This window comes from Oncorhynchus mykiss, chromosome 6, assembly GCF_057628025.1.
Source record: "Oncorhynchus mykiss isolate SJ-2025 chromosome 6, ASM5762802v1, whole genome shotgun sequence".
Taxonomy (NCBI): Eukaryota; Metazoa; Chordata; class Actinopteri; order Salmoniformes; family Salmonidae; genus Oncorhynchus; species Oncorhynchus mykiss.
The window spans coordinates 52,659,033-52,683,095 of NC_143027.1; the positions used below are offsets into that span (position 1 = coordinate 52,659,033).

The window sequence follows — 24,063 nt, forward strand, 5'->3', positions numbered from 1 at the left end:
TAGGAGGGCAACAACCCAGCAGCAGGACTGCTACCTCCACCTTTGTGCAAGGAGGAGCAGGAGGAGCACTGCCAGAGCCCTGAAAAATGACCTCCAGCAGGCCACAAATGTGCATGTGTCTGACTCCATGAGGGTGGTATGAGGGCCCGATGTCCACAGGTGGAGGTTGTGCTTACAGCCCAACACCGTGCAGGACATTTGGCATTTGCCAGAGAACACCAAGATTGGCAAATTCGCCACTGGCGCCCTGTGCTCTTCACAGATGAAAGCAGGTTCACACTGAGCACATGTGACAGACGTGACAGAGTCTGGAGACGCCGTGGAGAACGTTCTGCTGCCTGCAACATCCTCCAGCATGACCGGTTTGGCGGTGGGTCAGTCATGGTGTGGGGTGGTATTTCTTTGGGGGGCCGCACAGCCCTCCATGTGCTCGCCAGAGGTAGCTAGCCTCCCTGCCATTAGGTACCGAGATGAGATCCTCAGACCCTTTGTGAGACCATATGCTGATGCGGTTGGCCCTGGGTTCCTCCTAATGCAAGACAATGCTAGACCTCATGTGGCTGGAGTGTGTCAGCAGTTCCTGCAAGAGGAAGGCATTGATGCTATGGGCTGGCCCCCCGTTCCCCAGATCTGAATCCAATTGAGCACATCTGGGACATCATGTCTCGCTCCATCCACCAACGCCACGTTGCACCACCTCATCAGGTGCATGCCCAGGCATTGTAGGGAGGTCATACAGGCACGTGGAGGCCACACACACTACTGAGCCTCATTTTGACTTGTTTTAAGGACATTACATCAAAGTTGGATCAGCCTGTAGTGTGGTTTTCCACTTTAATTTTGAGTGTGACTCCAAATCCAGACCTCCATGGGTTGATAAATTTGATTTCCATTGATAATTTTTGCGTGATTTTCTTGTCAGCACATTCAACTATGTAAAGAAAAAAGTATTTAATAAGAATATTTAATTCAGATCTAGGATGTGTTATTTTAGTGTTCCCTTTATTTTTTTGAGCAGTGTATATATACAGTACCAGTCAAAAGTTTGGACACACCTACTCATTCAATTTTTAAATTATTTTTTTAAACTATTTTCTTATAATAATAAAGACATCAAAACTATGAAATACCATATGGAATCATGAGAAATCAACAAATTAGATTTAACATTTTAGATTCTTCGAAGTAGCCACCCTTTGCCTCGATGACAGTTTTGTACACTCTTGGCATCCTCTCAACCAGCTTCACCTGGAATGCTTTTCCAACAGTCTTGAAGATATTCCCACATATGCTGAGCACTTGTTGGTTGCTTTTCCTACACTCTGCGGTCCAACTCATCCCAAACCATCTCCATTGGGTTGAGGTTGTGTGATTGTGGAGGCCAGGTCATCTCATGCAACACTCCATCACTCTCCTTCTTGATCAAATAGCCCTTACACAGCCTGAAATTGTGTTGGGTCATTGTCCTGTTGAAAAACAAATGATAGTCCCACTAAGCTCAAACCAGATGGGATGGTGTATCACTGCAGAATGCTGCGGTAGCCATACTGGTTAAGTGTGCCTTGAATTCTAAATAAACCACTGAGAGTGTGACCAGCAAAGCACCCCCACACCAACACACCTCCTCCTCCATGCTTCAGTGTGGGAACCACACATGCAGATATCATCCATTCACCTATGCCGTGTCTCAAAGACAATGAGGTTGGACCCAAAAATGTCAAATTTGGACTCATCAGACCAAAGGACAGATTTCCACCGGTCTAATGTCCATTCTTCGTGTTTCTTGACCCAAGCAAGTCTCTTCTTCTTATTGTTGTCCTTTAGTAGTGGTTTCTTTGCAGCAATTCGATCATGAAGGCCTGATTCACACAGTCTACTCCGAACAGTTGATGTTGAGATGTGTTTGTTACTTGAACTGTGTGAAGAAATTATTTGGGCTGCAATCTGTGGTGCAGTTAACTCTAAGGAACTTATCCTCTGCAGCAAAGGTAACTCTGGGTCTTCCTTTCCTGTGGCGGTCCTCATGAGAGCCAGTTTCATCATAGCGCTTCAAGGTTTTTGCGACTGTACTAGATGAAACTTTCAAAGTTCTTGAAATGTTCCGCATTGAATGACCATCATGTCGTAAAGTAATGACGGACTGTCGTTTCTCTGCTTATTTGAGCTGTTCTTGCCATAACATGGACTTGGTCTTTTACCAAATAGGTAAATAGGCAATTGTTGTGCAACAAGTCTATCACAGTGCCATCCGTTTTGTCACCAAAGCCCCATACACTACCCACCATTGCGACCTGTACTCTCTCGTTGGTTGGCCACAGGTTATCTACAAGTCTCTACTAGGTAAAGCCCCGCCTTATCTCAGCTCAATGGTCACCATAGCAGCACCCACTCATAGCACGCGCTCCAGCAGGTATATCTCACTGGTCACCCACAAAGCCAATTCCTCCGTTGGTCGTCTTTCCTTCCAGTTCTCTGCTGCCCATGACTGGAACGAATTGCAAAAATCTCTGAAGCTGGAGACTCACATCTCCCTCACTAGCTTTAAGCACCAGCTGTCAGAGCAGCTTACAGATCACTGCACCTGTACATAGCCCATCGGTAAACAGCCCATCTATCTACCTACCTCATCCCCATACTGGTATTTATTTATTTATTTTGCACCCCAGTATCTCTACCTGCACATTCATCGTCTGCCGATCTACCATTCCAGTGTTTAATTGCTATATTGTAATTACTTCTCCACCATGGCCTATTTATTTCCTTAACTTACCTCATTTGCACTCACTGTATATAGACTTTTTGTTTTATTTTGTTCTACTGTATTATTGACTGTATGTTTTGTTTATTCCATGTTTAACTCTGTGTTGTTGTATGTGTCGAATTGCTACGCTTTATCTTGGCCAGGTCGCATTTGCAAATGAGAACTTGTTCTCAACTAGCCTACCTGGTTAAATAAAGGTGAAATAAATAAAATAAAAAACATAATGGGTAAGCTCTTTGTTGAAAAAAAGTGCATTTCCACATGTGGTACTGTAAGGCCGAGATAAAAGTGAAATCTGCTCTTAGTTAAATAGTTGTTCCAGATATAAAGTGCCAGAGTCTAGCATCTAATCCCAAGATCAAGTCCCTGGTTTATTTTCCATCAACATGAAAACTCAAGGCTGCTACTGCAACCAGCAGAGAAAGCAAGGAAACAAATTCAGACCTGCCAACCCTTAGCAGTTTCACTTTAGTGCTGCACCCCTAGCCCCGGACCCCACGACAGCGCATGTGCGACACTTACACTGCTCGTGCTGATGTAGGCCTAAGTTTGAGTAGGAGAGAGGTCTGGAAGTTGTGAAGTTGGAGAAGGAAATTGGAGCATTTAGCTTTTTTTTAAAAAATGTTTTTACCTGTAACTGCCATTTACTGAAACCTTAAATGATATTAAACAATGCAGCCAGCAAAGTAGTCTAGTGTGTGATCCTAAATTAAATTCAGGTGGTCTCAATGACTCTTTTTCTAGGTTAAATTTAGGAGTAATGATCATTCTAATTCATAGGTATCTTAATATGGAAACTCTAGTAGAAATGTAAACTGTCTTCTTCTTAATTTGTAGCTAACTACCTGTTTTGTATTGACACATTAGTTAATAAGCTATCTAAGAAATAATATTGGTTAAGTGCTTAACTAACACATACAATTTTGGAAAACGTATTTGGCAAACAGTCCGTTCTAAATTTACCTCACACATCAGTGGTATCAACAGACGAGTGGAGAGCTGCCAACCAGCTGCAGGGAGGAAAATAGTACTACGACTACGGGGGGGCGGTGAAGGCCGGAGTGGAGAGCTAGAGATTTTTTCTCCTCGTCCTCGTCCTATGATTGGTTCAGCTCCAACTTCAGACGGTTGAGTTAAAAACCACAATGTGCTCAGAAGTCTATTTTGGTGTATTTTTTTTGTACCAGCGTACTTTGACCTGATATTGCGTGTATGGTACACAAAATGCGTGTAGGTTGATAGGTAGGGATAGAGAAGAGAAAGGGAGAGATCCTACTTACCCCTCTATAGGGTGCAGTGCGATGGCTCGGGGTTTCTCCATGCTCTGCCATAGGAGGACCTTGCGGTGGGTTCCATCCAGATTGGCCACCTCAATACGGGACGTCCCTGAGTCAGTCCAGTATAGCTTGTCATGGATCCAGTCTATAGCCAGACCACCTAGAGGGAGAGACCAGGGTCATGTTCATTAGGTACCAAACAGAGGAAAATGGACTGAAACCGGGAGGGACTGTCTTGACTTGTCCAATTAAAAACACAATTTTTAGTTTTCCATTGCAAAAGTTTTAAAACATGTTATGTTGCATGCCCTAATAAACACAACCCGGGAAGTCAACAGATGGTAATTTTAAAATGTGGCAAAATAATTTGGGGAAAAGTGTAGAAGCTAAATTCAGATTTGGGATTAGAGGGTGGCAGGTAGCCTAGAGGTTAGAGCGTTGGGCCAGTAACCGAAAGATTGGTAGTTTGAATTCCTGAGCCGACTAGGTGAAACATCTGTTGATCTGCCCTTGAGCAAGGCACTTAACCCTAATTGCTCCATTAACCCTAATTGCTCCAGGGTTGCCGTCAATAATAGCCGATTCCTGGCCGTGATCCCACTCTCTGAGGGTGTCTCAGGGGGAGTGGGATATGCAAAAAGACACATTTCCATTTCGCACCACACACAAGTTACACAGAACAAATATAAGCCCCCCTCTACTTGACCTTTTTGGATTAGAAAATGCCATCCATTTGTCTTCATCAGCATGGCCAGATTGTGTTGACTCGTCATTTGTCCTAAACCTTGAATTATGACTGTTGCAGTGCTGTACATTCTATGTTGATACATGTTCTGACTGTAGTAAAACCATGTGTGGTCGTAGTTATAACTGGGCTTTCCTTTACATAATTGTGAGTGCACAGAATGTAGCATGAGCACTTGTGATTGTATCCATCCTGGTGGAAACCACCTGCTATGCATTCTACTGTGTGTGTTTTGACTAGAGTTAGACCATAAATGGTCATGTGCATACCTGGACTCTCTAAGCCAGTGGAAACCACTTCCTCCACATTGCTCCCGTTTAGGTTAGCCTTCATGATGCGATCGAGCGTGACATCAGACCAGAAGACCAGCTCCTGGTTGTGGTGGAAGTCCAGAGCGATGGCATTTTCCAGGTTGTTCAGCAGCAGAGTGTACTCTGACCGGTGGGGCAACACCTGGCGGATGTCTATACGGTTCGCAAACAGCAGCACTGGCTCAGGACCTAATGGAGGGGTATAGAGAGGAGGGAGGGAAAGGAAAGAGGGAGGGTAGTGACAAGCAAAATGAGGGATTAAGAAAGTGAGAGAAAGAGAGAGAGAGAGAGAGAGAGAGAGAGAGAGAGAGAGAGAGAGAGAGAGAGGAGAGGGTGTGGAGTGCAAGGGAGAGAGGAAAAGACAGGAAAAACTCAGCTCTTGCAGGAAACTCCAGCCATCACTTTCAATAAGACCCAACATTAATATTGGTCAGTCAGTCAAGTACATCCCCTGGCCACTGGAACCCAAGCAGAGATGCTTGACCGGGGTTCACCAGTAATACACACCAGATTTGAGGGGTGCTGTATTGGCAATGTAGTGGACCCTAGCTCCATATCCATATCTAAATCTATAACAGACCAGGCCTGCATTTTAAATGGCTCCCTATTGCTTTATAGTAAACTACTGTGAGATATAAGGTGGCATTTGGGATGCGACCAAGCACTTGCTTTTCTGACCTTAAACCATGAGCTAACCTCAGCCACAGTCCAACTCCCTCAAGCTAAGCAAGGGATGCGGTTACAATTAAATGCAGATGAAACATGTTTGCATATTTTTAAACACAACTATGACGCATATGGGTCACCCGCTACCTAGGGCAGAGTAGGGAAAATGGTTTTAATTAAATGCAGGCAAAACATGTTTAGGTAAACAACTTTCGCAGGTGCTCACAATCCCTCCACATGTTGAAGCCAAACGTCTTAAATTGAAAGATTGTGAGTGAACTCACCCAGCGCCTTGCAGCTGCGCTTGTCAGGCCTCAGCTCATAGCCCTGCACACACCAGCACTGGAACCCTCCCTCTGTGTTGGTACAGCCCTGGCTGCAGTAGCCCTCCTCTGCACACTCATCCACATCTGGGAACGGTCCATATAGACAGGTGGGTGAGTGGGGGAGGGGTAAGAGAATGTATGAAGATGCGGCGTGTGTAAACACCTCAAATATATACATTTTCAATCAACTCATTATAAAATCCGCAGAGCTCATATACATTGAATTTTTCAGTCTCTCATCGCAAGCACACACACGGGGTGTAGTCTCACCCTGGCAGGCCCTGCCATCCTCCATCAGTCTGTAGCCAGTATGACAGGTACACTGTACCAGACCTCTGGCCATCTGACATTTCTGAGAACAGCCTCCGTTATTCAGGTTACAGTTGCCATCGCTGGACCGTGGGCCTACACTCAAACACACACACTTGTTAGAGAGATGTTATGATGTGGAGCCTTACAGAAGTTTCCGAATAAGTCCCCAAACACACACGGCACACCCACCCCACACCCTTCCCCTTATACAGTCAGACATAACTCACGGCAGTCCTGGTGAGGGTGTTCATCAGTCCCATCTCCACAGTCGCTGACCTCATTACAGACCTTCCTCTGGCCAATACAGCGGCCGTTACCACACAGAAACTGGTCTGGAGCACATGGAGGGGTGTCTGGTGGGGAGATAGATGGAGAAAGTTACAATGGCCTGGAAAAAAGCTGCAAAGAACAATGAACAACATCTGAAAACTCCTTTGGCTGTATCTCAAATGGCACCCCTTGAGTCCTGGTCAAAAGAAGTGCACTATATAGGGAATAGGGTACCATTTGGGGATGTAGCCTCTGACTTTTGAAGGATAGACACAAAAGGACTGTGGGGTAATGGTAACTGTTCTTTAGATTGACTGAATCTAGACTCCACCCTGGGTGCAGTGATCATCCAAAATCAAATCAAACTTTATATGTCACATGCGCCAAATACTACAAATCAAAGCAAATCGTATAAGTCACATGCGCCGAATACAACAGGTTTAGATCTTACAGTGAAATGAATACTTACGAGCCCCAAATCAATAATGCAGTTTTAAAAAATACCGACAAGAATAAGAAATAAAAGTAACAAGTAATTAAAGAGCAGCAGTAAAATAACAATAGCGAGACTATATACAGGGGGGTACCGGTACAGAGTCAATGTGCAGAGGCACCGATAAGTTGAGGTAATATGTACATGAAGGTAGAGTTATTTAAGTGACTATACATAGATGACAACAACAGAGGTTAACAGCGGTGTAAAAGGGAGAGGCAATGCAAATAGCCTGAGGAGCCATTTGATTAGGTTTTCAGGAGTCTTATGGCTTGAGGGTAGAAGCTGTTTAGACATACATAGACTTGGCACTCCAGTACCGCTTTCCATGCGGTAGCAGAGAGAACCGTCTAGGGCTAAGAAGGCTGGAGTCTAACAATTCTTAGGACATTCCTCTGACGCCGCCTAGTATAGAAGTCCTGGATGACAGGAAGCTTGGCCTCAGTGATGTACTGGACCGTTCGCACTATCCTCTATAGTGCCTTGAGGTCGGAGGCAGAGCAGTTGAAATACCAGGCAGTGATGCAGGAAAATGAGGACCGCGAACGCCCCCATTCTCATTGACGGGGCTGCAGCGGAGCAGGTAGTGCAAATGTAGAACCTTTTGAGGATCTGAGGACCCATGGGAAATCTTTTCAGTCTCCTGAGGGGGCATAGGTTTTGCCGTGCCCACTTCACGACTCTCTTGGTGTGCTTGGACCATGTTAGTTTGTTGGTGATGTGGACACCAAGGAACTCGAAGCTCTCAACCTGCTCCACTACAGCCCAGTCGATGAGAATGGGGGCGTGCTCGGTCCTCCTTTTCCTGTAGTCCACAATCATCTCCTTAGTCTTGATCACGTTAAGGGAGAGGTTGTTGTCCTGGCAACACACGGCCAGGTCTCTGACCTCCCTCTGGCGGTCTCGTAGTTGTCGGTGATCAGGCCTACCACTGTTGTGTCATCGGCAAACTTAATGATGGTGTTGGAGTCGTGCCTGGCCGTGCAGTCATGAGTGAACAGGGAGTACATGAGGGGACCGAGCACGCACCCCGGAGGGGCCCCTGTGTAACAAAAGACGCTATTGGACATAAATGGACATAAATGATGGACATTATCGAACAAAACAAGCACTTATTGTGGAACTGCGATTCCTGGGAGTGCATTCTGATGAAGATCATCAAAGGTAAGTGAATATTTATAATGCTATTTCTGACTAATGTTGACTACCCAACATGGCGGATATTTCTCTGGCTGGTTTGGGCTCTGAGCGCCGTTCTCAGATTATGTTTTTTCCGTAAAGTTTTTTTGAAATCTGACATAGCGGTTGCATTAAGGAGAAGTGTATCTAAAGTTCCATGCATAACACTAGACTTTTCATCAACATTTATAATGAGTATTTCTGTGAATTCATGTGGCTCTCTGCACAATCACCACATGTTTTAGAACTACTGAAGGTAATGTACAATGTAAAATGAGATTTCTTGATATAAATATGCACTTGAACAAAACATACTGGTATTGTGTAACATGAAGTCCTATGAGTGTCATCTGATGAATATCATTAAAGGTTAGTGATGAATTTTATCTCTATTAGTGCTTTTTGTGACTCCTCTCTTTGGCAGGAAAAATGGCTGGGTTTTTCTGTGGCTTGGTGGTGACCTAACAATCGTTTGTGGAGCTTTCGCTGTAAAGCATTTTTGAAATCAGACACTGTGGCTGAATTAACGAGAATTTTATCTTTAAAATGGTGACTAATACTTGTATGTTTGAGAAATTAGATTTATGAGATTTCTGTTGATTTGTATTTGGCGCCCTGCAATTCATTGGCTGTTGGCGAGGGGTTCCGCTAGCGGAAAGGGGTTAGACAGGTTAAAGGTCCTAGACAGGTTAAAGGTCTTGCTCACATCGGCTACCGAGAGCGTTATCACACAGTCATCCAGAACAGGTGGTGCTGTCATGCATGCTTCAGTGTTGCTTGCCTCGAAGCGAGCATAAAAGGCATTTAGCTTGTCTGGTAGGCTCGCGTCACTGGGCAGATCACGTCTGGGTTTCCCTTTGTGGTCCATAATAGTTTTCAAGTCCTGCCACATACGATGAGCGTCAGAGCCGGTGAAGTAGGATTCATTATCCTGTATTGACGCTTTGCATGTTTGATGGTTCGTCTGAGGAAATAACGTGATTTCATATAAGTGTCCGGATTAGTGTCCCGCTCCTTGAAATCAACAGCTCTAGCCTTTAGCTCGTTGTGGATGTTGCCTGTAATCTATGGCTTCTGGTTGGGATATGTACGTACAATCACTGTGGGAATGACGATACACTTATTGATGAAGCCGGTGACTGAGGTGGTATACTCTTCAATGCCATTGAATCCCGGAACATATTCCAGTCTGTGCTAGAAAAACAGTCCTGTAGAGAAGCATCCGCGTCATCTGACCACTTCTGTATTGAGCGAGTCACTGGTACTTCCTGCTTTAGGTTTTGCTTGTAAGCAGCAATCAGGAAGATAGAATTATGGTTAGATTTGCCAAATGGAGGGTGGGGGAGAGCTTTGTATGCATCTCTGTGTGTGGAGTAAAGTTTCTGTCCACTCTGGTTGCACATGTGACATGCTGGTAAAAATGTGGTAAAACTGATTGAAGTTTGTCTGCATTAAAGTCCCCAGCCACTAGGAGCACCGCTTTTGGATGAGCATTTTCTTGTTTCCTTATGGCCTTATAGAGTTGCTTGAGCACGATCTTAGTGCCAGCATCGGTCTGTGGTGGTAAATAGACGGCTACGAATAATATAGATGAAAATTATCTTGGTAGATAGTGTGGTCTACAGCTTACCTCAGGCGAGCAATACCTCGAGGCTTCTTTAATATTAGACATCGCAACCCAGCTGTTATTGACAAATAGACACATACCCCCACCTCTCATCTTACCAGACGTAGCTTCTTCTCTGTTCTGCCGGTGCATGGAAAATCCCGCCAGCTCTATAATATCTGTGTAGTCGTTTAGCCACGACTAGGTGAAACATATGATATTACAGTTTTAATGTCCTATTGGTAGGATAATCTTAATCGTAGGTCATCAATTATATTTTCCAATGATTGCACGTTAGCCAGTAGAACGAATGGCAGTGTGAGTTCTCTCGCTCGCCTACGGATTCTCAGAAGGCAGCCCGACCTGCCTTTTCCTCTGTCTTTTCTTCATGCAAATGACCGGGCCTGTTCCCGGGTAAGCATTATCTCTTTCTCGTCGGATTCTTTAAAGGAAAAAGCTTATTCCAGTTCGAGGTGAGTAATCGCTGTTCTGATGTCCAGAAGTTATTTTCAGTCATAAGAGACAGTAGCAGCAACATTTTGTACAAAATACATTTAAAAATAAGTTACAAACAACGCAAAAAAACTAACCAAATAGCACAGTTACGAGCATGTAAAACGTGCCAATATGCTTTCCCTCTGACAGTTTCCTCTCAAATTATGCTTTTCAGCATGGAGAGTTGTCCTGCAACTGTTGTCATGGATAGTAAACTATAGGGTGCCTGTCTGAGGTGTAAGATTTAGCTCATAGCCCGCCGATAAGAACTAAGTCCATGGAGCTCTTTCTTTCTTTTCACCCTTTTATTTAATTTGTACTGTCTAGATTAGATTGATGCCGATCTGCACACACACACGTACCAGTCTTCTCACAGTCATCTTCATCGCTGCCGTCAGAGCAGTCATCCTCTCCGTCACATCTCCATGACAACCTGACACAGCGTCCCGATGCACAGCGGAACTGATCCGCAGTACACATGGAGGTGGCTGGAGGGAGAGGACAGGTCGGTTAGACACACACACGTACACAATCTACATACATTATGTACACAAACACATATACACACACACACAAGCAGATACTTACTGCAGTTCTTCTCATCTGATTGGTCATCACAGTCAAACTCCCCGTCACACCTCCAGCCAGCGTTGATGCACATCCCACTGCTGCACATGAACTCCACAGAACGACAAGGCTGGTGGGAGGCTGCAGGACACACACAACCAATACCGTGAGATACCATGAAAATGCTTTTGGAACTTTAATCATCCCTGACAGTGTAAAACAATTTATCTGAAGGTAATATCTGGTAATACAAATATGCTTTTACAGGGACAAAACAGAAATAAACATTTGGGGCAGGACATGCATGTTTAAAAAGAATCAAACATATCTATCCAAGACCAAACAAACCCACACGAGCACACACACACTTTTATTAATGATCTAACAATAAGAGCCTGTTCACATGAGGTTGAAGGGCTGAGGGTAGAAGATAAGGACAGAGAGGTGAGGAATGAATAAAGTGAGGGAGAGTAAAAAAAGAGATAAAGCGTGAGAGAACAAGTGCTGTAGAACACCGTGTCTACATGTGTCTGTGTGCAGTTATCAGTTAGACAAGAGAAGGGAACAGGGCCAATAGCACAGAAGAGAGGGAGAGAATAATAAAGCAGTGCTGTGTGTGATGAGGGGATGATCAAAACACCAGGTGGTGAGAAAGAAATACAGAAACACACATATATATACACACACACACACATATATATATATAGAAACAGTGCGGCACATATATATACATACATATATATATGTACATATATATATATATATATATATATATATATATATATATATATATATATATATATATATATAAATACAGTTGAAGTCAGAAGTTTACATACACTTAGGTTGGAGTCACAGTTTTGGCAAGTTGGTTAGAACATCTACTTTGTGCATGACACATGTACTTTTTCCAACAATTGTTAACAGACAGCTTATTTCACTTATAATTCACTGTCTCACAAGTCCAGGGGGTCAGAAGTTTACATACACTAAGTTGACTGTGCCTTTAAACAGCTGGGAAAATTCCAGAAAATGATGTCATGGCTTTAGAAGCTCCTGATAGGCTAATTGACATAATTTAAGTCAATTGGAGGTATACCTGTGGATGAATTTCAAGGCCTACCTTCAAACTCAGTGCCTCATGGGAAAAGCAAAATAAATCAGCCAAGACCTCAGAAATGAAATGGTAGACATCCACAAGTCTGGTTCATCCTTGGGAGCAATTTCCAAATGCCTGAAGGTACCACGCTCATCTGTATAAACAATAGTACGCAAGTATAAACACCATGGGACAACGCAGCCATCATACCGCTCAGGAAGGAGACACGTTCTGTCTCCTAGAGATGAATGTACTTTGGTGCGAAAAGTGCAAATCAATGCCAGATCAACAGTAAAGGACCTTGTAGACATGCACAAAAGTATCTATATCCGCAGTAAACAAGTCCTATATCGACATAACATGAAAGGCCGCTCAGCAAGGAAGAAGCCACTGCTCCAAAACAGCCATAAAAAAGCCAGACTACAGTTTGCAACTGCATATGGGGACAAAAATCGTACTTTTTGAAGAAATGTCCTCTGGTCTGATGAAACAAAAATAGAACTGTTCGGCCATATTGACCATCGTTATGTTTGGAGAAAAAATGGGAAGGCTTGCAAGCCGAAGAACACCATCCCAACCGTGACGCACGGGGGTGGCAGCATCATGTTGTGGGGGACCTTTGCTGCAGGACAGACTTGGTGCACTTCGCAAAATAGATGGCATCATGAGGGAGGAAAATTATGTGGATATATTGAAGCAACATCTCAAGACATCAGTTAAAGCTTGGTTGGAAATGGGTCTTCCAAATGGACAATTACCCCAAGCATACTTCCAAAGTTGTGGCAAAATGGCTTAAGGACAACAAAGTCAAGGTGTTGGAGTGGCCATCACAAAGTCCTGACCTCAATCCTATAGAACATTTGTGGGCAGAACTGAAAAAGCATGTGCGAGGATGCCTAGAAACCTGACTCAGTTACACCAGCTCTGCCAGGAAGAATGGGCCAAAATTCACCCAACTTATTGTGGGAAGCTTGTGGAAGCCTACCCAAATCACTTGATCCAAGTCAAACAATTTAAAGGCAATGCTACCAAATACTAATTGAGTGTATGTAAACTTCTGACCCACTGGGAATGTGATGAAATAAATAAAAGCTGAAATAAATCATTCTCTCTACTATTTTTCTGACATTTCACATTCTTAAAATAAAGTGGTGATCCTAACCGACCTAAGACAGGGATTTTTTACTTCGATTAAATGTCAGGAATTGTGAAAAACAGTTTAAATTTTTTTGGCTAAGGTGCATGTAAACTTCCGACTTCAACTGTATATATATACACAGTGCCTTGCGAAAGTATTCGGCCCCCTTGAACTTTGCGACCTTTTGCCACATTTCAGGCTTCAAACATAAAGATATAAAACTGTATTTTTTTGTGAAGAATCAACAACAAGTGGGACACAATCATGAAGTGGAACGACATTTATTGGATATTTGAAACTTTTTTAACAATTCAAAAACTGAAAAATTGGGCGTGCAAAATTATTCAGCCCCTTTACTTTCAGTGCAGCAAACTATCTCCAGAAGTTCAGTGAGGCTCTCTGAATGATCCAATGTTGACCTAAATGACTAATGATGATAAATACAATCCACCTGTGTGTAGTCAAGTCTCCGTATAAATGCACCTGCAATGTGATAGTCTCAGAGGTCCGTTAAAATCGCAGAGAGCATCATGAAGAACAAGGAACACACCAGGCTGGTCCAAGATACTGTTGTGAAGAAGTTTAAAGCCGGATTTGGATACAAAAATATTTCCCAAGCTTTAAACATCCCAAGGAGCACTGTGCAAGCGATAATATTGAAATGGAAGGAGTATCAGACCACTGCAAATCTACCAAGACCTGGCCGTCCCTCTAAACTTTCAGCTCATACAAGGAGAAGACTGATCAGTGATGCAGCCAAGAGGCCCATGATCACTCTGGATGAACTGCAGAGATCTACAGCTGAGGTGGGAGACTCTGTCCATAGGACAACAATCAGTCATATATTGCACAAATCTGGCCTTTATGGAAGAGTGGCAAGAAGAAAGCCATTTCTTAAAGATATCCATAAAAAGTGTCGTTTAAAGTTTGCCACAAGCCACCTGGGAGACACACCAAACATGTGGAAGAAGGTGCTCTGGTCAGATGAAACCAAAATTGAACTTTTTGGCAACAATGCAAGACGTTATGTTTGGCGTAAAAGCAACACAGCTGAACACACCATCCCCACTGTCAAACATGGTGGTGACAGCATCATGGTTTGGGCCTGCTTTTCTTCAGCAGGGACAGGGAAGATGGTTAAAATTGATGGGAAGATGGATGGAGCCAAATACAGGACCATTTTGGAAGAAAACCTGATGGAGTCTGCAAAAGACCTGAGACTGGGACGGAGATTTGTCTTCCAACAAGACAATGATCCAAAACATAAAGCAAAAACTACAATGGAATGGTTCAAAAATAAACATATCCAGGTGTTAGAATGGCCAAGTCAAAGTCCAGACCTGAATCCAATCGAGAATCTGTGGAAAGAACTGAAAACTGCTGTTCACAAATGCTCTCCATCCAACCTCACTGAGCTCGAGCTGTTTTGCACCTGCACGGTGTTGGGCTGTAAGCTCAATCTCCACCTGTGGACATCGGGCCCTCATACCACCCTCATGGAGTCTGTTTCTGACCGTTTGAGCAGACACATGCACATTTGTAGCCTGCTGGAGGTCATTTTGCAGGGCTCTGGCAGTACTCCTCCTGCTCCCCCTTGCACAAAGGCGGAGGTAGCGGTCCTGCTGCTGGGTTGTTGCCCTCCTACGGCTTCCTCCACATCTCCTGATGTACTGGCCTGTCTCCTGGTAGCGCCTCCATGCTCTGGACACTACCCTGACAGACACAGCAAACCTTCTTGCCACAGCTCGCATTGATGTGCCATCCTGGATGAGCTGCACTACCTGAGCCACTTGTGTGGGTTGTAGACTCCGTCTCATGCTACCACTAGAGTGAAAGCACCGCCAGCATTCAAAAGTGACCAAAACTTCAGCCAGGAAGCATAGGAACTGAGAAGTGGTCACCACCTGCAGAACCACTCCTTTATTGGGGGTGTCTTGCTAATTGCCTATAATTTCCACCTGTTTTCTATTCCATTTGCACAACAGCATATGAAATTCATTGTCAATCAGTGTTGCTTCCTAAGTGGACAGTTTGATTTCACAGAAGTGTGATTGACTTAGAGTTACATTGTGTTGTTTAAGTGTTCCCTTTATTTTTTTGAGCAGTGTATATATATGAGAGAGAGAAATGGAAAGAAACATTAAATGGACAGTGTTCTCATGTTCAAACCCACTTATCAGCTGGTACCCTGTCGCCCACATTGACACCCACATACACAGAGAACTGTTTCATCAGCTTGTGTGTGCCCAACTCTCAGAATACAGACACACACCGAATACACAGATATATACATACACACACACCACTAAACACACAGAGAATCGTTTGATCTGCTTGTGTGCCCAGATCTCTCTCCATTCTGAATACACAAGCCATGCCCATCTGAGAGTGTGCCAGTGTTTTTCTATCAAAGCGTCCAGCATACAGTCTATGCCAAGAAATGCAGTGAGGATGGCTAGTCTTATTCCTCTATGGTATGTCTCCTCTCCCAGCTGTAGTGTAATATCTTATTTTCCTTTTTTTATATATATATATATATATATATATATATATATATATATATATATTATATATATATATATAAATTATATATATGTCCTTGTTTCTTTTTCTTTGATGCGTTTTCCACTTTCCCAAAAAATCTAAATATCTCCAGGCAAGGGGGCAATTATCAAATCAAATCAAATTTTATTGGTCGCATACACATATTTAGCAGATGTTATTGCGGGTGTAGCAAAATGCTTGTGTTCCTACTGGAGGAAGGAGGGAGGAGAAAGGGATGATAGAGGAGAAGAAGAGGTGGGAGGGGGGACGAAGACATGCAACTAACATGACCTTACTGATTAGTCAGTCATGATGAAAGCCTTAAATAAAAGTTTATCACCATTGAAGACAACATCAAAGAAGAAAGGAGTTTGAGAATCACTGCTCTCTCTCCTCTCATCCTACTCCCTAGTCTGAAGCATGCTAACAGAGCCCCATATACAGGCCTTTGTGTGGGCTACCATGACAGAGAAAATGAGAGTGAGTGAGAGAGTGAGTGAGAGTGAGAGTGAGTGCGAGAGAGAGAAAGAGACTGTGGGACAGAGAGATAGTACAAAGAGAGACATGAAAGCCTGAGATAGAGATAAATTAACAGAAAGAAAGGACGTGAAAGCAGTGAGGTCTTAGCAGTAGTCTAAGTCTAAGGGTATATTCTCTGGAGTGATGAAGAGAAACGTGATAGCCTGTGCTAATCGAAACACTGGCAAGCTTGCGTGTGTTCGAAAGAAAAGGATGGGAAATGTTTTCCAATGCACGCAGACATGCACACACACAAGTAACATAGTCACACCGCGGAGCAGCAGGCTCTAGCACGACAGCTGTCAGCAAGGAGAGTGGGACAGGGCATTCCAGGAATCTGTGTCAGGGAACGCTCAGAGAGCCATAATGAGTGAGGGAGACAGACTTCTGCAGTGTAGCCATTTAACATGTCACTGCTCAGTGCTCAAGCTCAATCATTGCTACAATGGTAACAGCTGGATCTGCCATCACCAACTTGTCTCAATTCTGTTCAACCTCAGCTGAACCTTTTTATTTTTTACTTGTTCCATTTTTCTCCCCAATTTCGTGATATCCAATTGGTAGTTACAGTCTTGTCTCATCGCCAGAACTCCTGTACAGACTCGGGAGAGGCGAAGGTCAAGAGCCCTGTGTCCTCTGAAACACAACCCAGCCAAGCCGCACTGTTTCTGGACACAATGCACGCTTAACCCGGAAGCCATCCACACCAATGTGTCGGAGGAAACACCTTACACCTGGTGACCGTGTCAGCGTGCATTGCGCCCAGCTGTGTCAACAGGAGTCGCTAGTGCGTGATGGGACAAGAACATCCCTGCCGGCCAAACCCTCCCCTAACCCGGACGACGCTAGGCCAATTGTATGCCGCCCCATGGGTCTCCCGGTCGCGGCCGGCTGCGACAGAGCCTGGACTCGAACCAGGATCTCTAGTGGCACAGCTAGCTTGTCTCTTTAAGGCTTTGTCAGGTGAAAGCAATAGTGTCAACTGCTAGACCACTGCTCCACTCGGGAGGCCAACCTCAGCCGATCCTATCCTTATCTCTTTTCTTTTATGTATACTTGACTGGAAGTATTGACACTATTGCTTTCACCTGACAAAGCCTTAAAAAGACAAAGGTTGTCAGTGGCACTTCCCAAACACTGAACTCTCTCACTCCCGTCCCTCATGATAAAGTTGTAGCCCAACTGCATTCCTCCCTGCCCCTAACCTACTGACCCCTTTGTTTACATTCCACTTGAGAAATAGGGTGCTTGGCATTCTGGGTAGAATTCCAACAGGCAGTCTGGCCACAACAGGTAATCTGTGTGTGTGTGTGTGTGTGTGTAGCAGAGGAATTAGAGGTACCTTATGTGTTTTCTGCATGGCAGTGTAGCAGCCTCTGATGTAGCATGTATGGTGCTGGCGTTAGTGCTGGGCAATATGGCCAAAACATCATATCTTGCTATTTAAAAAATAATATAGCTGGTATGATGGCATTTGACAGTATTTTATGTTTTTAACCCTTTCATGCGTGAGTTCCAAATATCTCTAACGGTCGCCCCAGCGTGAGTTTTTTTATGCACGTGATGTTAGAATGTCCTCTCCATTCCAGAATGTGATTGATACGTAACAGTACATTTTATCCGCGCTGCCCTCAAACTAAAGCACGCAGCCTGTTTATATTTATAGGTTGTTTTAACTTCAATTTCAAATGATTTTCTAACAAGTTTTTATTTTCTAAAAACAGTTTGAATTTAGGTGTGTTCCGCCTCCTCATTCATTCACATAAAAATAGTCATTTTAACTTTTGCGGATAATTACATTTTTGGGACGTTTCTGACACGGACAAAATTCCCCAAGCACTTCCCAATTGTTTGTGCAGTTCACGTCTGCAGACATTTGCTCATCTCCCGTCAGAACAGGATCTGCACACGTGTTTACATTTTCCATTTTCCATTCCACATTTCTATTGTAGCGTACTGTATGTATGGAGCATAATATATTTGTGTATATTCTTTATCACCGCGGACACGTGAGGTAACGTTACTCATTTTATAACCTTTATGGTGTTATAGTTAATCGTGCTTATGTAGCCACATTATTCTATTAGCTCTGTAAAACAATGCTAAATGCATCAGAGAAGTATTATCTTGTGTTGCATTTTGAAGCTACCATGGCCTTATGACTCCCAAGTGGTGCAGCGATCAAAGGCACAGCACATCAGTGCTAGAGGCGTCACTACAGACTCCCTGGTTCAAATCCAGGCTGCGTTTCTATCAAAGTAAGTGCCTTATTACGTTATAATAGTTATAATAATAGTTTCCGTATGCAGTTTCTGCTGTAGCTGTAGATCATAATATATTCTTTATAACTGCGGACAAGTGAGGTAACGTTACACATTTTATAACCTTTATGGTGTTATTGTCAATCATGCTTACCTAGCTACATTATTCTATTAGCTCTGTAAAACAATGCTAGTTGCTTCAGAAAACTATTAGCTTGTGTTGTATTTTGAAGCTACCCTGGCCTTATGACTCCCAAGTGGCGCAGCGGTCTATGGCACTATATCTCAGTGCTAGAGGCGTCACTACAGACACCCTGGTTCAAATCCAGGCTGTATCACAACTGGCTGTGATTGGGAGTCCCATAGTGCAGCGCACAATTGGCCCAGCGTTGTCCGAGTTTGGCCGGAGTAGGCCATCATTGTAAATAATAATTTGTTCTTAAATTACTTGCCTAGTTCAATAAATAAAAAATATGACCATGGTTTGTTTATTTGGTCTATTCAGCATAGCTCTGCTCTGCCCTGCCTTGCCCCCTTGTGGAGCTCAAAAGTTAGTTTCTTACTGTTATAACTCAAATCTGTGATTTTGTCAATGCAATAAACTATTTTCTATAGCAGTGTTTATTATGTTACTTCTTTGTAGTATTGTTTTATTGCTATATCCTTATATTGTATTCTAATGAATAATCCTCTTTATTCTGTACTTTCAGAAACCAGAAACATTATTTGCCAATATCATAACTGGAGCTGGACATCTTTGGAGCTGAAGATTGAGGACAGCTTTTGTATGCTAACGTACACTCTTTAACAGTTTTACTGGATGAAAACACAGCAAGAAAACACATATGCCAATATGTAATAGTCATCTATTTTATTGCAGTATCGGTAGTTGGTTCAACAACTTGTTTTACTAGAGGACAAAAAACTGAATATGCATAACCCATATTTAATATCCATGCAGTGACTGAACAACAACTGCATTTCTACCCCCATCTCTAAAGGCATAGTATCATGGCAGGTCACCTGTCAAGTCACCTGTCAGGTCAGTCAGTCACTTATTGCTGCAGATGTGCTCAATAATGCTTGAGCATGTGATACTCCTCAAAGCATGGTGAAATACATAGAGGTGTATCACAAGCTAAACACATGTATTTTGTCATCTTCCTCTGCTTACTTCTCCTGGCGCCAGACAGGCAGACTTTGCAATGCCTCCGTGTGCGACTACCTTGAGAAGCAGTTTGAGGGACTTTGCAGGGAAAATGCCGTGCAGTCAGGCGTAGGGGATTGTCTGGAGCAGGATGGCCCCCAGTGGATGGGCGCCGAGGGGTGTGGTGCTCCTCTAGCAGCTCTCTCATGAGGTTCTCTCTGTATTTTTGGTAGGTAATTACTTTACCTAAGAGGGAGAGGGGAGGATGAGGAAAGTTAGAGGATGATGAGGCAGTGGGTAGGTGGGTGAGATATTGTCACTATAGTTGCATTATGGATTTGTATGTGAACTGTACATCCAATTACAAAAATAACTTGTTCAGTAATCATCTCACCTGTTAGTTGGCGGTGAACTATGCTGCCGTTGAGGACAGCAGTGTTGATCAGATGGAAAAATATCTTCTTATACCACTTGGTCGTTTTCCGAGTGCATTCCACAAAGCTGTTTATCATGTCCGCCTTATCCACGGCCCCCATTTTGAGGTTATAATCAAGCACACAATCTGGTTTGATCAATCTCTCTCCGTTCAGGTGGTCCACCTTCCCTGTGGCCGACATGGTTGCTGTATGGACAGTGGAGAAGACATGGACGTCTCGTTTGTCATGCCACTTTACTGCCAGCTGTTGACCGTTCTCCTGGAACTCCACCTCCCCTCCCTGCATCTTCCTGCATCCGAATGCCGGCATCCCCTTCCGGTTCGACCTGACTGTGCCGCAGGCCCCCGTGCTGTTGGAGAGCAGATGCTGGAAGAGTGTGGGACTGCTCTACCAATTGTCCACGTACAAAGTGTGTCCCTTGCCGAGATGAGGAGCCAGCATGGTCATCACCACGGACCCTGACACCCCAAGCCCCTCATAATGTTTGATGTCAGTGGTGGACCCTGTGTAAACTATAATGTTCTGGACAAATCCTGTCTTCACGTCGCACATGACAAAGAACTTGACTCCAAACCTGTGCCTTTTGGAGGGAATATATTGACGGAACGCCAGCCTACCTTTCCATAACATCAGGGACTCATCAATGCATAGGTCCTTGTATGGCACAAAGACCCGACCAAATGCTGATGTCAGGCTGATAAGAACATTTCTTATTTTGTGTAACGGGTCATTTAGGTTGGCAGTAGCATTGTTGACGAAATGCAGGCATCGCAGCAGAACTAGGAAGCGATCTTAGGAAAAGAGGGTGGCAAAGAAGGGAGTTGCAAACATAGGATCTGTGCTCCAGTATTCTCTTAGGGAGTTCTTCTTTACTATCCCCATGAGAAGGACTGTCACCAGGAAGGTATACATTTCACTAATTGTGGTTGTCACCCATTTAGCGAGTTTCCCCCTCACTCCTGGCTCTCTCTTCTCCTGTAGCTCTAAGGCATAGCAATTGGACTCCTCAACTATGTCTCCCACCAGCTCCTCTGTCAGAAACAACTTGAAGCACTCTGCCTCAGTTGGAAATGGCAAGGGGCGTTGCACTCCAGACTGGGACTCATCAAAGCAAACAGCAGGGCCAGGAGGGGTGAAATGACTGGTGGCCTTCCAGCTACCACAGAACTCCTGTACTTTATCCACTGTCGGTCTGCCTCCATCACCACCAGCATCTTCAAAGGGACCTGGTACTTCGTCAGTGGACAAGGGAAATTCAGATTCAGGGTTCTCAATGGCTACAAGGTTGGGGGGCAGCTCCTCACTGTCAGAATCTGATTCCTGACTTTCATACTCAGACTCAGTGTCAGAATTAAAAAAAATCTCCAGAATTTCCACATTTGTGAGTTGTCTCCTTTTGAAAGACATTGTTAATGCTACAGCTTAGCTCACTAGCTACATACATAAACAACAACACTGAATGGCGCAGAGTGGGAGGTTACGCATTCCGATTCTTGCACAGATTGTAATGGGCACATATTGAAGGTTGTACTGATTATGATGAGCTAAGCTAATTCCAGCTGTGTAGCCATGTTTGTTGACATACAATGCATTCTGGGATTCACGTCTGTTTGACCAAAGATGTTATAACAAAATGAGGTGAGTAAGAGTTCACAAATTTTCCGGAAATTAATGGTGGGATGTGAACGACAGTAGATGACACACCCCTTCAACATGCATACTATAAACAGACCAAACTCATCTCATCTTCTCTTATTATATTTGGTTTCTGTGAGGAAAGAATGCATGGCTTCGCGCTGAAACTAATCGTCGGATTACTTTTGATTTCTATAAAGTGTTTTACCTAGTTATTTCGATCAATGGTGAGCTCACCCGTGATGTGATTAATTATATACTGCTATTAGCTAATTCATATTGTAGTTTATGTCAGCCAAGAGTTAGAAAATATGACTGCTTGTGTTGGGTCAATCTTTCCTCAGCGCTAGGACAAATGTAGCCTACATTTTTCCGGTTAGGATGATTGTGTTATGCTATATTTACTTCTGTGAATATCTGAACAATGCATCCAAAAATAAACTGCTGACATTCTGGACATAACTTTGTAAGGACTGTGTTTGTGTAAATAGTTTCTGAAAAAAAGTGTGGCCAGCTCAAACGCTGATTGTTTCGTCATTCTAAACTGCCGTTCTAAACGAGCATTCTAAATGAGTGTTCTAAACACACGGGTGTGATCGTACGCTTCAGGGACCACTGTAGAACGATCACACCCGTGTGATGGTACGTGTGAAAGGGTTAAATTATAACATTTCTAAATTTGCTTTATAAGTAGTGCACGAACTCAGGTTGGCAACACATACATTCTAAGTGATTTCAATGGGTCTTTCTCCATTCTGATTGTTTATACTGTTCAATTCAACTTTCCTGAACTCATTTGAGATCATTTCCACTCTGCCATGTAGGGCTGCATGATATGGGCAAACAATCAAAACCTTATTTTGAACCAAATGTTGCTATAGCGATTTGACTTATGATTTAGAGCAAAACACTTGGGTGAAATGTTGGAATCATGGAAATAGAATGATTATTCCAATTCTATAATTAGAATATGATAGTGGGCACTTTAAATAGTGTTGTTTGACACAAAAATGATTAGAAATGCCAAAGAGGAGTGAAAACAGCATTGTTGTTATCAACATTGTTGCATATGCTGCATTGGCCATACAGACTGAACGTAAGTGTCTTGTGGTTGAAGAACAACAAATGTGCTCCTTGAGTGACAGGGGGTGGGGCTAGGTCTGGAGAGAGCGAGAGCGGAGAGATCTGGAGAGAGAGTGAGCGGAAAGAGATGGCTCAAGTAGCGAAGTAAACTATAAAAATGGACGTTAAACACGGCGTATCATATTTAACAAACCAGACATTCAAATACCGTTATAGAAGGTAAAGTAAAAACCTAAACCGGTCCATGCATCAATACCGGTATATTGTAAAATACAGCCTGCAGATGTTAATGATTAGCCACCTGAATCCGATGTGTGTGTGTGTACTTACAGCAGTCGGACTCATCAGACCAGTCTCCACAGTCGTCATCTCCGTCACAGTGGTAAATGTCCAGAATACAGCGTCCGTACGCACATTGGAACTCTTCAACACTACAAGTGGCCGTCATTACATCAGATGCTACAGAGAGAGAGAGAGAAAGGGAGAGGGGTACATATTTAATACACATTCTCTTTCACACCCAAACTTTTCTGTCATAAACTATAAAGACAGTGTGTGGTTCTGATGTAACAGTACAGCTTTCTTCCCCTCGCCCGACCCGGGCACATCAACAACAGTCACCCACGAAGCATCGGGCCGTGGCCCATGCAAAGCAAGGGGAACAACTACTTCAGGTCTCAGAGCGAGTGACGTCACCGATTGAAACGCTATTAGCACGCACCACCGCTAACTAGCTAGCCATTTCACATTGGTTACACTGACATTCAGTTTGTTTTACACTAGGGCAGTCAAAATAGGTCAGGGATGAGGATAATTTGGAGAAGTTGGGAATGTTGACAAACACACCCCTTGACAACAAAGGGAAGATAAGGCTCAGAGTGTACAGTCGTGGCCGAAAGTTTTGAGAATGACACAAATATTAATTTTCACAAATCAGTTTGTATGATGGCAATTTGCATATACTCAAGAATGTTATGAACAGTGATCAGATTAATTGCAATTAATTGCAAAGTCCCTCTTTGCCATGCAAATTAACTGAGGGGTTGCTTCTCAGCCAAGGGAGTGGGCTCACTCACAGTTTTGACAAAAGAACACAGCTATGAATAAAGAATGGTACAAACACATCCTCCGAGAACAACTTCTCCCAACCATCCAGGAACAGTTTGGTGACAAACAATGCCTTTTCCAGCAT

At 43.5% G+C, this 24,063-nt stretch overlaps 2 protein-coding genes across 9 annotated transcripts in view; both read right to left on the minus strand.

The window, feature by feature from the left end:
• lrp4 (low density lipoprotein receptor-related protein 4) overlaps positions 1-24,063 on the minus strand; it is a 224,381-nt gene that overhangs the window by 54,569 nt on the left and 145,749 nt on the right. For all 8 annotated transcript variants that reach the window (XM_021606795.3, XM_090238185.1, XM_090238183.1 and 5 more), the window contains 8 exons: positions 23,202-23,330; positions 11,030-11,149; positions 10,804-10,929; positions 6,626-6,751; positions 6,357-6,491; positions 6,045-6,170; positions 5,053-5,283; positions 4,042-4,198 (listed from right to left, as the gene is read on the minus strand). In XM_021606795.3, coding sequence (XP_021462470.3) covers positions 4,042-4,198; positions 5,053-5,283; positions 6,045-6,170; positions 6,357-6,491; positions 6,626-6,751; positions 10,804-10,929; positions 11,030-11,149; positions 23,202-23,330 — 1,150 coding nt within the window. The remainder of the gene's footprint in view (positions 1-4,041; positions 4,199-5,052; positions 5,284-6,044; positions 6,171-6,356; positions 6,492-6,625; positions 6,752-10,803; positions 10,930-11,029; positions 11,150-23,201; positions 23,331-24,063) is intronic.
• Positions 19,426-20,598, minus strand: LOC110526151 (piggyBac transposable element-derived protein 4). The gene is made up of 2 exons (XM_021606798.3): positions 20,111-20,598; positions 19,426-19,962 (listed from the first exon to the last, which is right to left on the minus strand). Exons 1-2 carry the CDS (start codon positions 20,460-20,462, stop codon positions 19,643-19,645), a joined length of 672 nt encoding a protein of 223 aa, XP_021462473.2. The 5' UTR covers positions 20,463-20,598; the 3' UTR covers positions 19,426-19,642.